Source organism: Branchiostoma belcheri, unplaced genomic scaffold, assembly GCF_001625305.1.
Source record: "Branchiostoma belcheri isolate BF01 breed outbred unplaced genomic scaffold, Haploidv18h27 scaffold27, whole genome shotgun sequence".
NCBI classification, from domain to species: Eukaryota; Metazoa; Chordata; class Leptocardii; order Amphioxiformes; family Branchiostomatidae; genus Branchiostoma; species Branchiostoma belcheri.
In genome coordinates this window covers 2,683,221-2,698,100 of record NW_017803876.1, presented here as the reverse complement: position 1 = coordinate 2,698,100, position 14,880 = coordinate 2,683,221, and the positions used below count along the sequence as shown (strand labels likewise).

The 14,880-nt window shown below is 43.4% G+C and overlaps 1 protein-coding gene across 2 annotated transcripts in view; it reads left to right on the top strand.

The window, feature by feature from the left end:
- LOC109472243 (dynein heavy chain 9, axonemal-like) overlaps window positions 1-14,880 on the top strand; it is a 49,310-nt gene that overhangs the window by 21,646 nt on the left and 12,784 nt on the right. For both annotated transcript variants that reach the window (XM_019771880.1, XM_019771879.1), the window contains 28 exons: window positions 184-232; window positions 378-442; window positions 591-753; window positions 1,080-1,222; window positions 1,589-1,768; window positions 2,218-2,346; window positions 2,602-2,762; window positions 3,096-3,222; window positions 3,523-3,731; window positions 4,125-4,245; window positions 4,602-4,762; window positions 5,101-5,272; window positions 5,675-5,902; window positions 7,952-8,203; window positions 8,717-8,922; window positions 9,367-9,533; window positions 9,927-10,077; window positions 10,754-10,910; window positions 11,300-11,404; window positions 11,735-11,909; window positions 12,051-12,117; window positions 12,310-12,480; window positions 12,681-12,795; window positions 13,118-13,243; window positions 13,502-13,721; window positions 13,923-14,029; window positions 14,196-14,295; window positions 14,506-14,655. In XM_019771880.1, the coding sequence (XP_019627439.1) occupies window positions 184-232; window positions 378-442; window positions 591-753; window positions 1,080-1,222; window positions 1,589-1,768; window positions 2,218-2,346; window positions 2,602-2,762; window positions 3,096-3,222; window positions 3,523-3,731; window positions 4,125-4,245; window positions 4,602-4,762; window positions 5,101-5,272; window positions 5,675-5,902; window positions 7,952-8,203; window positions 8,717-8,922; window positions 9,367-9,533; window positions 9,927-10,077; window positions 10,754-10,910; window positions 11,300-11,404; window positions 11,735-11,909; window positions 12,051-12,117; window positions 12,310-12,480; window positions 12,681-12,795; window positions 13,118-13,243; window positions 13,502-13,721; window positions 13,923-14,029; window positions 14,196-14,295; window positions 14,506-14,655 (4,177 nt within the window). The remainder of the gene's footprint in view (window positions 1-183; window positions 233-377; window positions 443-590; window positions 754-1,079; window positions 1,223-1,588; window positions 1,769-2,217; window positions 2,347-2,601; window positions 2,763-3,095; window positions 3,223-3,522; window positions 3,732-4,124; window positions 4,246-4,601; window positions 4,763-5,100; window positions 5,273-5,674; window positions 5,903-7,951; window positions 8,204-8,716; window positions 8,923-9,366; window positions 9,534-9,926; window positions 10,078-10,753; window positions 10,911-11,299; window positions 11,405-11,734; window positions 11,910-12,050; window positions 12,118-12,309; window positions 12,481-12,680; window positions 12,796-13,117; window positions 13,244-13,501; window positions 13,722-13,922; window positions 14,030-14,195; window positions 14,296-14,505; window positions 14,656-14,880) is intronic.

Sequence of the window (14,880 nt, the reverse complement as noted above, 5' to 3'; positions counted from 1 at the left end):
AACTGAGCAACAACTTTGATAAATGTTGTCGATATGTTTATAATCAATACACATGGAAGTGTATTTTGTTTAGATTATACATGAAAAGAAATTCTATCATACCTGTATTTGTCAACTTTCAGTCCAGCCAAATGTTGAGGAATTACATTTTTTAGAATATGTATAATTTTGTTTTTGTTACAGGTGGATCACAGTCAGATAGAAATGTTTGATAGCCTACTCCATCATGAAGGTAAGCAATTATAGTTTTTCCTAGGCTACAATAATTGTTCTTGTGCAAAACTGATCAATTCAAATGATCACAGAACTGAGCTGCATTGTATTTTAAGTTTATAATGCTGCATCTCTTACAAATATTCTTTTCTTTCTGTATCCAGGCTACCTTGTTACTGGAAATAATGAGAGGATGAAGATTGCAGACTCACTCCGGATCTTCTGGGAGGTAAGAGTCCATCTGTGTTTTCAACATTCAATGGGCAATGTCCTGATATCTCACAAATGAATTGATTGCTGCTGAAGGAGTGAAAATCCCTTTCCAAGTTACCTTCATTCTGAACCAGAAAAAAGATGATGGTATTGTTTGTCCCCAGATGGAGACCCTGGCCCACGTGAGCCCGTCCATGGTGAGCCGGCTGGCTGTCCTGAGTATGGACATGTCTGACGTGGGCTGGCAGCTGGTGCTGGCGCGCTGGCTGGACAGCAGGCCTGACAAGGAACAGGACATGCTCAGGAGTCTGGCCGACAAATACATAGGTAAGAAAAAATGTGTACAAAAACATCAATCAAGTCCTCAATCATTCTGAAGCAGGATGAAAGTATACTTTATTAACTTTCAACACAGTGGGAAAATGGGCCTGAACAGCACCAATCTAGTAAGAAATAAGAAATTCACCTCTTCTATGACATCAGTTTACGCAGATAGAACATGTGATTCTCTGTTTCAGATTGAACTGCAAGAAGTTACAGGCTCTGATAAACCTTTTCTTACATTTTGTAGAGGTATAAATATCAGTCAAGCCACCTCTTGAAGATGATTCTACATGTAAATTGATCTGTATCTATTCGTTTTCATCTTCAAGGACCGTGTCTGGAGTACTTGGCGGCATGCACCTCCCCAGCCGCCATGTTGGGCAGCCGTGAGTCAGCAGCCAGGCCCCGCATGAGGAGGGTCGTACCTGTCACTGACGCTAACATGGTGTCCACCTTCTGTGCATTGCTGGAGGTGAGAGAAAAAACAGTTAGACACTGATCAGCACTTAGTGGGCTGAGATGGTTTTTGAAAGGTACATGTCCTTGGTGCTGAAATGGATTCAATTGCAAAACGGTCATGTTTCTTGCATTGGATAATACTGATTTCAATAGCAAAAACTTCTCCTGTACTGGATACTTATCAGGAGTGATCAGAACTGTAAATATGTTAACTTAGCTGTCCCCCAGGCTCTCTACATCTGTTTGAGTAGTGCCCATCTGGTAATTTGACCAAGAGTTGGAATGCTTCATATTTGCATTTTATATGCTTCTTCACTGCAGAAGAATTCTAATGTGTAGCCCACCCATGTTTGATTCCCTACTGACTCTCCCCCTACAGGCCCTGCTGACCCAGCAGACAGATGTGACAGAAGTGGAGATGGAGAGGTTCTTCAACTTCGCTGCCATCTGGGCGTTTGCCGGCACGCTGGAGGGAGACTATCGCACAGCCTTCTCCCAGTGGTGGAGGCACCAGTTTGTGGCAGGCCCAGACGGCGTGGACTATCCTGAGTCAGGAGAGGTACACTGCTTTTATTGAGATCAAAAGTAGAAGAAATCTTAGACCTAAATCTGGGTTTTCACTGGACTGGACATTATTCTTCATTCAACAACAGCAAAAAGACTTTTCATTCAATAAGTGTCTCCATGTCTGATGTGCCCCTGAATCACTCCTGGAGTGAATATACAGTAGATTGAAGCTAATGTCTGCTATAGACTACCACCCATCCCTACCTCCTCGCCATTTGCCTCGATGAAAGATTATGATCAGATACATCTGATTTTGTTGGAGTGTCAAGTCCACAACTTTTTAACTTTTTCCAGGAAGAAGTCTAAGTTTGATAGATCTTGTACTCAACCCTGAACTGATACCAGAAATGAAGGTGGATTGTTTCAAATGCTATCAAACTGTTTAGACAGGGAATTGTGCTACTAATAGTGCTAATTGGATTATCCTGTGCTCTACCCCAGGTCTGGGACTACTACGTTGACACAGAGAACAGGGAGTGGACCAACTGGCTGGACGCTGTTCCTGCCTACTCCCTGCCTCATGGCCAGGGAATCCCCTCAGATGCCTACGTACACACTGTCACTGTGGAGGTGAGTAATGCTGATACTTTTTTTAATAGATTATGCCTGTAATTGTTTCTTTAACAACTTTTCTTTCCCTTCTGCCAACTGGAGTTCCTATGGCAAAAATAAAATATCCTAGAGAGATTTCTACATCTGCTATATATCAGTTCCTGATGCACCTGTGGATGATTGAATGATTGATTTTGGCATTTCATACAAGCTTTTTGATTTGCTACTGGTACTGGTTTGTTAAACCTACCTTTTGTGTCCCTGTCTCCATAGCAACTGTCATACCTGCTGGGGCTGCTGTTTGACTCCAACAAGCCGGTGATGTTTGTGGGTGAGGCCGGCTGTGGGAAGACTGCCATCATGAAGGACAGGGTGCGCACCTTCTGTATGGGGGAGATGGCTGAGGCCAGGTCCATCACTGTCAGGTCCAACAGGTGGGTCATGGTCACATTGTATACAGTAAATTCTTCTGTAAGTTTAGAGTTACAAGGAGACATTTATAGTGTCTTAAGTTTGCAATTTGTGTGCAGAGTGCATTGCTGACTGTATCTGTATTGTTTGTGGTGTGATGATTTTGCAGTGGAGAAGTTACATAAGAAGCTATATTTTGGCCAAGATGCCTATCCTACTTGCAATGATATTTCAACATAGCTACATGCCAAGAATGCTAGGCCCATTTTGCTAATGCAAAGTGATTTTTAAAAAAAATTAGTAGTGATAACATTTACTAGATGACTAACTAATGCAAATGTTTTCTGGCTGATCAGGTTCACCACAGCTCGCTGGCTGTGGAAGACAATAGAGGAGACCCTGGAGTGGAAACATGGCCGCACGTACATCCCCAAGGGCAACAAGAGACTCATGGTGGTGGTGGACGATATGAACCTGGCCAGGGTAAGTGGTGTGCCCATGCGATCGTTGTACGGTCACAAAACTGAGGGCATACTTGTGTCCAGCGAAATTCAGCTGTATCTTACGGAAAAGTTTTTGGTAGTGGTTGATTCTGTCACAACCTGCTTGAATATTCTACAGCTTAAAGATTTTATGATGACTTGCAATGAATATGACTGTGCTATAAGTATAACAGTGTACCAAGAAACCTGAGGTACAGTAATGTTTTGTGTTTGCCATACCAATTTATTCTTTTGCTAAATGAAACTCTAATTTGTGTGAAAATTATATCATCCTTCTTAGGTTGATGCACACCAGAGTCAGTCAGCCAATGAGATTATCCGCCAGCACATCGACTGTGGCGGTGTGTTTGACCCGGTGACCCAGCAGTGGCGACAGGTGAAGAACGTGACGTACGTCAGCACGGTCAACCCCAACACCACCGCGCCCGTGCCTAGCCTCAGCTCCAGGCTCCTCAGGCACTTTGCCATCTTCAACTGCCCTTATCCAAAGTAAGTCCAGATGGCATCCTTTTTAGCTGTCATCATTTGACATCCACTTGCAGTAGTTTCTGTGAGGTAACTGGTGCAGGAAGGCTCTTGGTCTCTTGTGGGGATATTCCCAATTGCCAACTGTAATTAGTCCAAATTTCAATGGAGTTTAAGCTTGTTGAATGGCTTTTGTTAGACATTTTGTCACAGCAAGACATTTTCATTATCCACTTTAGATATTATTATATTATATCAACTTTCTTGCAAAATATTCTCAAAACTTGTTTTGAAATGATTCCATCCATTATGAGTTGCTTTTCCTTCTGATTATTCATTGAGTATACCTACTGCTACACATGTATTTGTGGTTGAAGCTCAGGAAGTAACCTTGAGTCTACATTACTGTACCTCCAGGTCTAATGAGCTGCACTACATCTTCACCACCCTGCTGACCACTCACTTCACCTCAGCCAGCTCAGGCAACATGATGGCAGGCAGCTCCATACAAGGGCTGGCCAGCTCACAGCATGACAAGGTACAGTACACACTGCAGCACTTATGGTCTGATCATTCACAGTATAGCGAGAATGGCTCCCTAGTAAATGGTACTATGGCAATAATATGCTCATATGCTCTAGGGTGAAGGAAGTAACTATTATATTGTAAAGAAAGAAAAGTAGATTTCTGTTTTGAGCAAATTTTGTATACTTTGTGATTTGAAATATAGTCATTAACATTACAAGTGTATTTGGTTATACGTTGATAGCAATTAGAATGTAACCATCAACTCTACACTACCCACATGTCATAGGCTCACAGATGATCCAGATAACTGAAGAGAAGTCAAGTGTTTTTTCTGTATACTAACTAAACAAACCACTCCCACTGCAGGGTGGTCAGGAGTCCCATGGTGAGGAGCATCTGAAGGACCTGCTGTCCACCCTGGTTACCGTTGCCCTGGAGACGCAGGACAAGATGCGCTCCATGTTCCTCAACACCTCGGAGAGGGTGCACTACATCTTCACCATCAGGGACCTGCTCAGGATATTCAAGTCAGTCCCACTCCCTTCTCACTACCTCAAATTAACATTTCATTCTACTGGTTTAGTAGTCAGCTGCTTTAGACTATTACAGCATTTTTACCAGGTACTTTCTGTGGTGCTGAATTTGTTGCTGTTAGTAGGGGCCTTTTGAAGCGCAACCAGTGGATGTCATGATTGTGTACTTTTGTCAACTTCTTTAAATTTCATTTACTGCAACTACCATCAGTATTCAACCAAAAAATGTCAGAGAAAAATCAACTGTATCTGGTTTTGGTGCTAGTTTGATATGATGAGAATAATAATAAGATGTTCCTCAGCCCCTGACTGTGTCATTTACTGCCATGTAGGAACCTGTGCCTCTCCCTGAAGCCCGGCTCCAAGCCGGAGGATCTGCTGTACCTGTGGACCCACGAGTGTAACTGGGTTTATGGACATCGGATGGTTAACGAGGTGGACGTGTCCAGATACAAGCAGGCCTTCGTCACAGCTGCCAGAAAACACTTCACTAACGAGGAAGAGGTGTGTGTGTGTTTGTGTTTGTGTTTGTGCATGTGCATGTGTGTGCATGCATGTACACGTGTGTTTTTGCCACACAGTGCTGCTTGTGTGTGTATACCATGAGTGGATGAATAGGATGTTATGTGGTAGACATTTCTGCCATGGGCAGCTTTGAATTCGGTACTTGTTGTAATGGTACTTTTGAAGAGTTAATTTGATATGAATGTCATGTGCACCCATGCACTCAAAAGGTTGACAAAGGTTGACAAAAGTATGTAGGACATTGAATTAAGAGTTGAACATGAAAAAATTCCACCAATATTCATACAATAATATCTATACTTGGTGTGCAAGCTTACAGTTCCCACTGCCATGTCCTTCTCACATTAATCACAACACTATGCCATGATTGTTCTCCTGCAGCTGAACCTGGTGATCAACCCCAGACAGCCCATCTTCAGCAGCATCGAGGAGAACGAGAGCGGGCTGGTGCAGGCCGGGCCGCAGGTGGGGTCAGAGGTCGGGGCGGAGGAGAACACCACCGACATGTTTGTGCCGTGCTTCGACGAGGAGGCCATGAGAGACGTGATGAAGGAGGGGCTGCGGGAGTACAACAAGAGCAACCCCATCATGAAACTGTCCTTCCATAATGTAAGACTACAATAATAACTATTGCAAAGTATTGCTTTTTCACTCTTTTCTAATCATTTCAGGGTTTTTTTGTGTGTGCTGGAGTCAGTCAAGGGAGGGTTTTTTTTTTTTATTTTATTCACATGGATTTTTGAGCATTGGATAGGAAGCACTTGTTGTGCTTATGTAAATCCGCTGCTCATAAAACATAATACAAATGTAAACATAAAGATGACATAAAGTATAGCATTAACATAAAATGAAAGTGGCTGGCGCACCAATACCTAGCATAACATTATTGAGATTGGTCAAATCTTCCAGAGTGGTGGATATAGTTAAACACAATATCAAAGATACGGCAGTTGGTAGGGTAAGGGAGGCTGGGGCTACCTGTAAGAAGTAAAGTACATAATGTGGCGTCATTTACGTTGAGTGGGTCGGAAGGAAGTATGTTTTCAAGATGAAGGCAAGATATGGATAACAACATTTTGGTCCTTTCAGTATTATAACATTTGCAGTGTAATAAATAGTGTTCTGGTGTCTCATTTGGATGCCCACATTTGCACTCGGGACTACTGATACAGTGATGCTGGAATAGGTGGTAGTTCAGCTGGCTGAAACCAAGCCTGAGTCTGGTAAGGTGAGTCACATGGTGTCCGTGGCCGTGAGAGTAGTGGGGATGTCTGGGCATGCTATCAAAGCAAGACTCTAATTCATTTTTGAATGCACGAATGGATGGGGATTCTTTGGCGGTCTGGGGTAACTTGTTCCAAGAGAAAACAGCAGAAGGCAAGAAAGATTTTTTGTACTTTTCAGTTCTGATGGTAAGAGGGAGATAATTCTGGTCAGTACGCAGGCCATAAGGGGTGGAATCACGGATAAGTGGGGGAACTAAGTCTTGTAGATATTTGGGAACTAAGCCATTGGCCATTTTATAAAAGTGAACAAGTTTGAACTTTTCGCGTCTGTTGGCAAGTGTTTCCCAACCGACGTCACATAGAATGCGGTGGTGATTCGTCCCTCTCATTGCGCCTGTGCAAGCCCGGGCAGCGGACACCTGGACTGACTCAAGGAGGTCTGAATCCTTCATAAGAACACCACACCAGGCAACATTGGCGTGCTCAAGTAAAGGACGTATCATGGCTTTGTACAAGATTTCAAGCGTTTTCCGTGGCACAAAATTTGATATTCTTGTCAACAAGTTAACTCGCTTCATTGCTTTCGTCACCAGAGTTGACACGTGGAGTGACCATGATAAATTTGGAGTGAGATGTAAGCCAAGGTGCTGGTGAGAGGGGGTTTCAGTCAGCTGAACACCTCTAAAGTATAGTGGTGGGTGAAGAACCTTTCTTCTTTTAGAGGAAAAAGTCATCAGTTCTGATTTGCCGGGATTGAATGTTACAAGCCACTGGTCTGACCAGTCTGACACTACACTGAGATCATGATTCAGTCTGTTCGCTGAGACAACGGGATCCATGATTATCTCTAACAGTGCGGTGTCATCAGCAAAAAGGCGGGAATCTGTTCGTAGGTTGTCAACAAGGTCATTTATAAAAACAAGAAAGAGCAATGGGCCAAGAAGTGACCCTTGTGGAACACCTGCATCAATTGATAGCCATTCAGAGCACATTCCGTTTATAACAACTCGCTGTTTACAATCGCTCAGGTAGGATTCAATCCATAATAAGAGAGACCCAGTAACTCCTAGGGAGGGTTTCCTCTGCAGGAGAGAAGATGCCCTGGAATGAGCTCTCACACAGCTCTTATCCAGTAGTAGTTCCCAGCATAGGGACATTTTGGCAACCCTGCAATACACTTAGTAGACTATTTGACCAAATGTAATGACCTCTTAGGGCGGAAGTAAACGCTTCCACAGAAAAATCCAGGGGATAAAACACCCCTGTCAAAACAGTGCAAGGGAGCTAACCCTAGTCAAAAAGGCCAGTGGGAAAGGCCCCACGTAGCAGTGTGTAAACCCATTTTTTATGCATGTTACAAATGTGTAATAAATGTGTTTGAAAACATTCAATGTGTTTGATAACCATCTCTCTAACCTTCTCTTTCCTACAGACCATCATGGAGAACATTGCTCGCCTGTGTCGTGTGATCATCAGTCCCCATGAGGTGTCCCACGCCATGCTGTGTGGGGAGGGCTGTCCCGGGGTGGCCCCTCTCATCGCCCGTCTGTCTGCCCACCTGTGTGGCTTCCAGCCCCTCAAGATCAACCCGCTAACAACAGACTCTGGAGACGGAAACGGCCAGGACAAGCTGACTCTCTTCAAGTCTGAGCTGCTGGCAGCCTACACTAGAGCTGGAGCTAAGGTGGGGCAGTCTTTCTATTCCCTATCTTTCCTCTAATAACAGTTTTTGTGTCCATTTCTCCGTTGCACCTCCTCCAGAGAGAGAAGCTGGTGTGTTACGCCGAAGGGCGGTTATACCGGCTATACCGATACAGATACAGAGTCTTACTGACTGTATCTTATTGAAGATTCTAAGACAACTGCAGTACCAAACATTGTAAATGTATTGGGGAAATGGGTACCACAACCCCTATAAGAATTTCACAAATAGTTCAGGATATGGAGACAAACATTTAAACATTGAGGTTATCTCTGAATAAAGTGCTATTGTGCAGATTTGTCCACCAAGCATTATTTTGAAAGCATCCCATGTGTGCAAAGGTCCCTCTTAAAACTATGAGACTTGTAGTGTGGCAAATGGTTAAGATTGGGGGTTCTGTTTGAAAAAATGTGTCCAGACCCTCTGTGACTTTCTATCCCCTATCTTTCCTATAATAACAGTGCTGTGTCCATTTCTCCATTGCCCCTCCCCCAGGGAGAGAAGCTGCTGTGTATCCTGACGGAGGATGAGCTGTTGGAGGAGGAGTTCCTGGTGCCGATCACAGACTTTGTGGTGACGGGGGTGACGTCGCGACTCTTCACTCCCGAGGAGCAGACCGCCATCGTAAACTCCATCAGGACAGAAGTGACCCAGGCAGGCCTCACCTACACCAGGGAGATCGCATGGGACTTCTTCCTCAGGTCAGTCTGAGACGGACATTAACATGTAGCAGTTTTTACACTACTGACTCACAGGAGGTGGAAGATCATGGATCAAAATTCGTCTAGCTTATTATATAATCTGCCCAAATGCTCTCTGCTTGAATGATGAATACTTCTTACCAAATATTCCAATGCTTTATACCTTTTAAGCAACTGTTTTATATTTAAAAATAAATATATAAATACGGTTTATATATAAAATATGGGGCTTAGGGGGCTCAGGGTAGTATAGCTTATTAGTCATATTACGGTTTGGGCCAGCCTGCCCCTTGCCAGCACCCAAGTGCTGACACATGACAGATTGAAAGAAATGGATTAAGGCAGTGTGTTGAGCTGCAAAGCATCCCCACGACCATCATGGTCAAGAAACTGGTAAGCCCTAAGCATATATAAAATATTTTACTTCAAAATTTCCCTTAACAGAACTGCCACGAAGAACTTCCGGATCTGCCTGATCTTCCCGTCCATGGGACCCGACTTCCAGCGCCGCTGCCGCTCGTTCCCCGCCCTGTTCAGCCGCAGCAACATCCTGTTCCTGGGCCACTGGGAGAGGCAGCAGCTGGTGGAACACGCCTACTATCATCTGAAAGGTGGGCAGGAAACAGGGCAGGCTCTGACCTGCTGACTGGGATTTTTGTTGTTTAGACACTGATGAACTCCCTTCTGTCATAGCCAATATAGATCCTGTAAGCAGAGTCACAGTTTCTTGTAAGGAAAGGGAAACAGATTTATATGATCCCACTGCTTATTTTACTGACCAATACAGATCAGAGTTCTCCCAGCATCTAGCACTTCTCTGAATCTTGTTGCTAATGAAGTACCAAAGTTCCATTGACAGAGACTCCTCAGTTGCTTTTTTCCCAGTACTGACTGTGGTGCTGAATCTGTTGCTGTTAGTAGGAACCTTTTGGACGTCGGTGGATGTCATTAATTTATTTTTTGTGCAGTCAGATACTTCATACCACTGATGTTTTCCCATGCAGATGCTGAGAATTTCCCAGTAGTTCAGCGGGAGAACCTGGCCCACCTCCTCTCCTCCATGCACATATCACTACGGCAACAGGACGGACAGGAGATCAGCTGGGGAGAGTTTCGCCACATCACCAATGCCTCATACGAGAAGTTTGTGGAACGGTAAGGCAGACATCTCTGAATGTAACATCAACACCTGCTGACATGGAGAAACTCTTAACCAGCTCTGCCATACCTTTACTCTTCTATACTGTTATCAAACTGAATACTGTTAGTTTCATCGAATGCAGCCCAACTTTCTCATCTGTGAATCTGGTCCTGGAAGTGTATTGTGTACTGAATGTTATACCGATATACTGTAATTTTGTTGTGATGTGTTTTGTGATAAACCTAAATAGAAGAAGAGAACAACTGTAGTGTGCATAGTGGGAAATTAATCCTGCTCCATACATGGAAATGTGTACTATTTGTATTTAAAGAGATGCTAGTAGTGTTTTGTCCTTCCTTCTTTATCCTTCTGCTTTCTTCTCTCTTCATCCTGACTGCCCCACTGCTGCACAGTGGACCAGGCCAATAGCCTGACAAGTAAGTATGTTCCATCAAGTAAACATAGTAGGGTGGCACTTTAGTAGTACAAGCAACTTAGTGAGAAGTAATGTTGTAACAGTATATAAATCTCTGTAGTAAAAAGCCACCTCTCACACAAACAATGCACTGTCATTCTGTCTTGAACTTCTACTGAGTAGCAAGTACACATATTATGCAGATATAGAGAAACTAATATGAGACATTGTCAGCACTCATCACAATCAACACAAATCCCCCTTCTCCTTTTCAGGTTTGTGTCCATGTCAGCCCAGAGGTTTGAGGAGGTCCAGTTCCTACATGAGAGGATGAAACAGATCCTGGAGAGGATCGATGCAGAGAACAAGAAGGCCATGCAGCTGAAGACACAGCTGGAACATGAACGTGTCGTGCTACTGGAGAGGAAACAGGCAAGGACACGGACTTTACATGACATGGGCTGATACAGTGCATAGAATGCAAAATACAGCCTGGAATAACATTTTTAACACGTTTATTAAAACTTGTGTTTCCACTAGGCTTACTTGTTGAGTCACCATCAATCCCATGACTGAGGGGTTTCTGACATAGACACTAATCTCGGACTTCGTGCCATTTCCGATGACTGACTCATTGAGTTTTCATCATTGTCTGTCCCTTACTTTGGTTGCCTTTTGGGGCATCAAAAATACTCTATCAAACCACCTCTCTCCATTATTGATGTACTTTGCACTTGATAGTACCACTACAGTATTCATGTTGGTGTTCCTCTCAGCAATCCTGTACTAACCTAAGGTACTAAATACACAATACAATGCAGGGCACCATCCAGCTTCTGGCACAGATAGGACAGGACACTGCCATCACTGAGCAGCAGGTCCGCATTGTCAGGAGACAGCTGCAGAAGATATACCATCTGAAGAAGGTAAGGTTTGGTAGGAAAGTATGCAGTTAGAACAGACTGGAGGAAATGTAGATTGCAGAATGTAAAACTGAAACAGTTTGATAGATCATCTCTTAGTTATGGGTCTGATACCCAGACATGTAAAAATGTATGCCTGTTAAATGAACTAGTAATTCATTTTCTGAAAGAGGACATTTTGTGTTAAAGTCACGATTTATTCAACCTTTCAACCCCTGTAAGTAGATATTGTTGGGTGTCTGAGTCTTCCATTTTAACTGCCTTGTATGTTACACATACATACATGTGTATTTACAAGCTCTAAGACATAGCTTCCTCTTTTGTTTTCTCCAGTCCCTGCCAGACTACCAGGTGGCCCATGAGCGAGCTGTGTACAAGGCCATTGCCATTGTGGCAGACACTAAGAAGGTGGTGGAGGCCATGAACATGGACCACCTGGTGGCCCTGCGCTCCCTGCACCAGCCTGACCCAGTACTGGAGGACCTCATGGCAGCCATCATCATGCTATGTATGCAGCAATCTATACTCTAACACATTGTAATGCAGAGTGTTTTGTACAACAGTAATGTCGTCATGTTGCTAATTTTATCACAGTTCAGATGGTTGATGTCAGGTTTCTTGAGACCTAAGGATATCTTTTTTTTTTCAGTGAAATCACCCAACTCTGATTTAACCTGGAACAAGGGGGCCAAAAGGCAGATGGCCAACCTGGAAAGGTGAGTAGAAAAACAACAAAATATTTCTACATGAAAAATGATAATATTTGACACAATTTCTGACACAACATTATGATACTATGCCTTCAAACATTGTACAGAGACCACACATCAAGTTTTCTATGCATTACTTATTATAGTCTAAGAGTGTTAAGTTCCAGTCATGACGTATATTAAATGTGCCCTGTACAGGTTCCGTGAGGAACTGCTTGCTTTTGATGAGAACCAGCTGCCAGAGGAGACCATCGAGGTTGTGGAGCAGTACTTGAAGAAACCAGGATTTACCCCTGAGACCATGCAGGCTAAGGCAGACAACAATGTGGCTGTGGCTGCACTGTGCAAATGGGTCAAAGGTGTTGTCAGGTGAGCAACACTTATTTTGTAAGCTATAGTCTATGGTGACCTGCATATGTCTGAGATAGGATATAGTTGTTTTTTTATGTAGTTAGTTGTAGTTAGTTATATACACACAATTTGTTTATACTGTAAGCAATAACAAGAGATGCCAGTATTGGATTTTTGCTGTATCTTTGTCTTGAGATTGACATTTTGCTTGCTTGCAGGTACAACCGGCTGATGATCTCCAAGGTGAAGCCCCTACACAACAAGGTGGAGCAGACAGCAGCTGCTGTGGAGATGGCTGAGCACAGGATGTCAACTCTGGAGACTAAGAGAAAGGTCAGGTTAAAATGTGGTTGTTCTTCATTCCATCACCATTGGATCTTCACAAACATACAATCATGTAACACCCCAAAATAAAAAAATGAAAATTATCAAACCCAATGATATTATTAATGCAAGCAACACAATCATCTTCTTCTACAGTACAATCATACCACCTCATTTCATTCACCTGCCTTTTCAGTATTCTTCAGAAATATGTGTTTGGACAAAAGTCATGGTAAGGCTTATGATGTATAGCCAAAAAAGACATGGAACATTTGTTTACAACGGTCTTAATGTCATGACGATGTCTGATGACTCCTTGTTGACATTGCAGGCCCTGGAGACCAGGTTACAGGACCTGGCTAAGGGTTTTGAGGAGGCCACAATTGACAAGAAGGAGCAGGAGGCTAAGACAGAGCTGATGGACAGGAACCTGGACACAGCAGCCAGGTTCAGGAAGGTAAGATTAAGGTGTTTTAATTCATAGAAAAGATTGTGAAATTGTTTTTACTGCACATCACTTTTTATATACAATGTCATGTACATGTATAGGACTGCCATGTACAAGTATGGTCAGACTACCCCTATGGCTGATGAGCAAATGAGCACAGCATTATGTAATTTAGGCTTTAATGCACTGAGTAACCGCACTTAATTTTTACCCATTTCAACTCCTGCTCTGTTGAGAAGTTAGTTAAAATGGTCTGTCACTTTCCAGATCCTTGCAAAGGAGCACGAGCACTTCGTACAGATTTTCAACTCCCTGGCAAGGCGGGAGGTGGGCATCGCTGGAGGCGTTGCCATGGCAGCAGCGTTTGCCATCTACCTGGGACCGTATGATCACGGGTTCCGCCGCATGATGGTGACCCTACACTGGCCCCACTGTCTGCAGGAGAGAGGCGTGCCGCTGGTCATCGACTCCCTCGACCCCATGAAGGGTAGGTTAAAAGTCTGGTGCGGTGTGTTCAACTCCCATACTTGTTCTGATATTACTTAGTGCTGAGTGCTAATCTACATTCTTCATTAATTTCTTGTCAGATCTTGGTGACATCTGACATCTTGCAGTTGTTTCTGTGATAGAATTAACTTTGCATGAGGATTTATAACATGTTGATTATTCTTCCTTTTGATCGACCCAGGCCATGTCATTGACTGGGCTATTGACACAGGCAGTCCCATGATCAGGGACTACTCCGAGAATGGCTTCACCATGGGAGAGTCATCTAAAGCAGAGAGTGAACTCTTTGTAAGTGTTCCTGTTCAGATAAAAGCACTTCTTATGTTCCTTAGAATCCTTACTGTACTATAAATTCCTTAACTTTATAGGGTCTGTATCTGTGGTAGAGGGGAAATGTGCTTTAGTGGTAAAAATTGCACTATGATGATGATATTGTGTGACAATTTTGGTACAGGCTACAGCCCAGCAGGAGTTGAGCACAGCCAAAAGTATGGAGAGAGAGCCACGTGGTGAGGGAGATGGGGCAGAGGAGAAGGTGCAACTTGAGGAGACTGGTGAGTTCCCTTATAGGATTCCCATCAGATAGATCGAAGAAATGTTAGCATAGCATGGTATCATGAGTATGTTATTCTCCTGTTATCTTTTCAGTCCTATAGAATACTGACATTTTGGGGTCAGTTATCAAATTTGTTCGACATTAAACTGATCTGTGCATGTGTAGCAGTCAAATCAGTTTGGGCTTCAATGCTGCTTTCCCCTTGCAGCTGGTCCTGACAATGACAAGAGTGGTACAGAGGAGGAGACAGAGGTTCCTGCTACAGAGGCAGGTACTGAGCACCCCCAGACAGAGACAGGAGGCGAGGGGCAACAGGAGGCAGACATGCAGTATGAGAGTGAGCCAGCAGAGGGCAACGGTAGGTGTTGTTTCTTGTTTTCAACTTCCAATATACACATGTCTTAACTTTATAGTTTATACTTATACATGTTGCATGTACAAATGTATATCTACCCTTTGTAAACTAGTGAAACAGACAATAAGACAAATTTGAGTGATTGAATGTTCGCACCATTATGAAAACCTATTGTCTTCTAGAAAATGAAACCCCTATGATGTGTATTCTGCAGGTATCTTGCTTCAA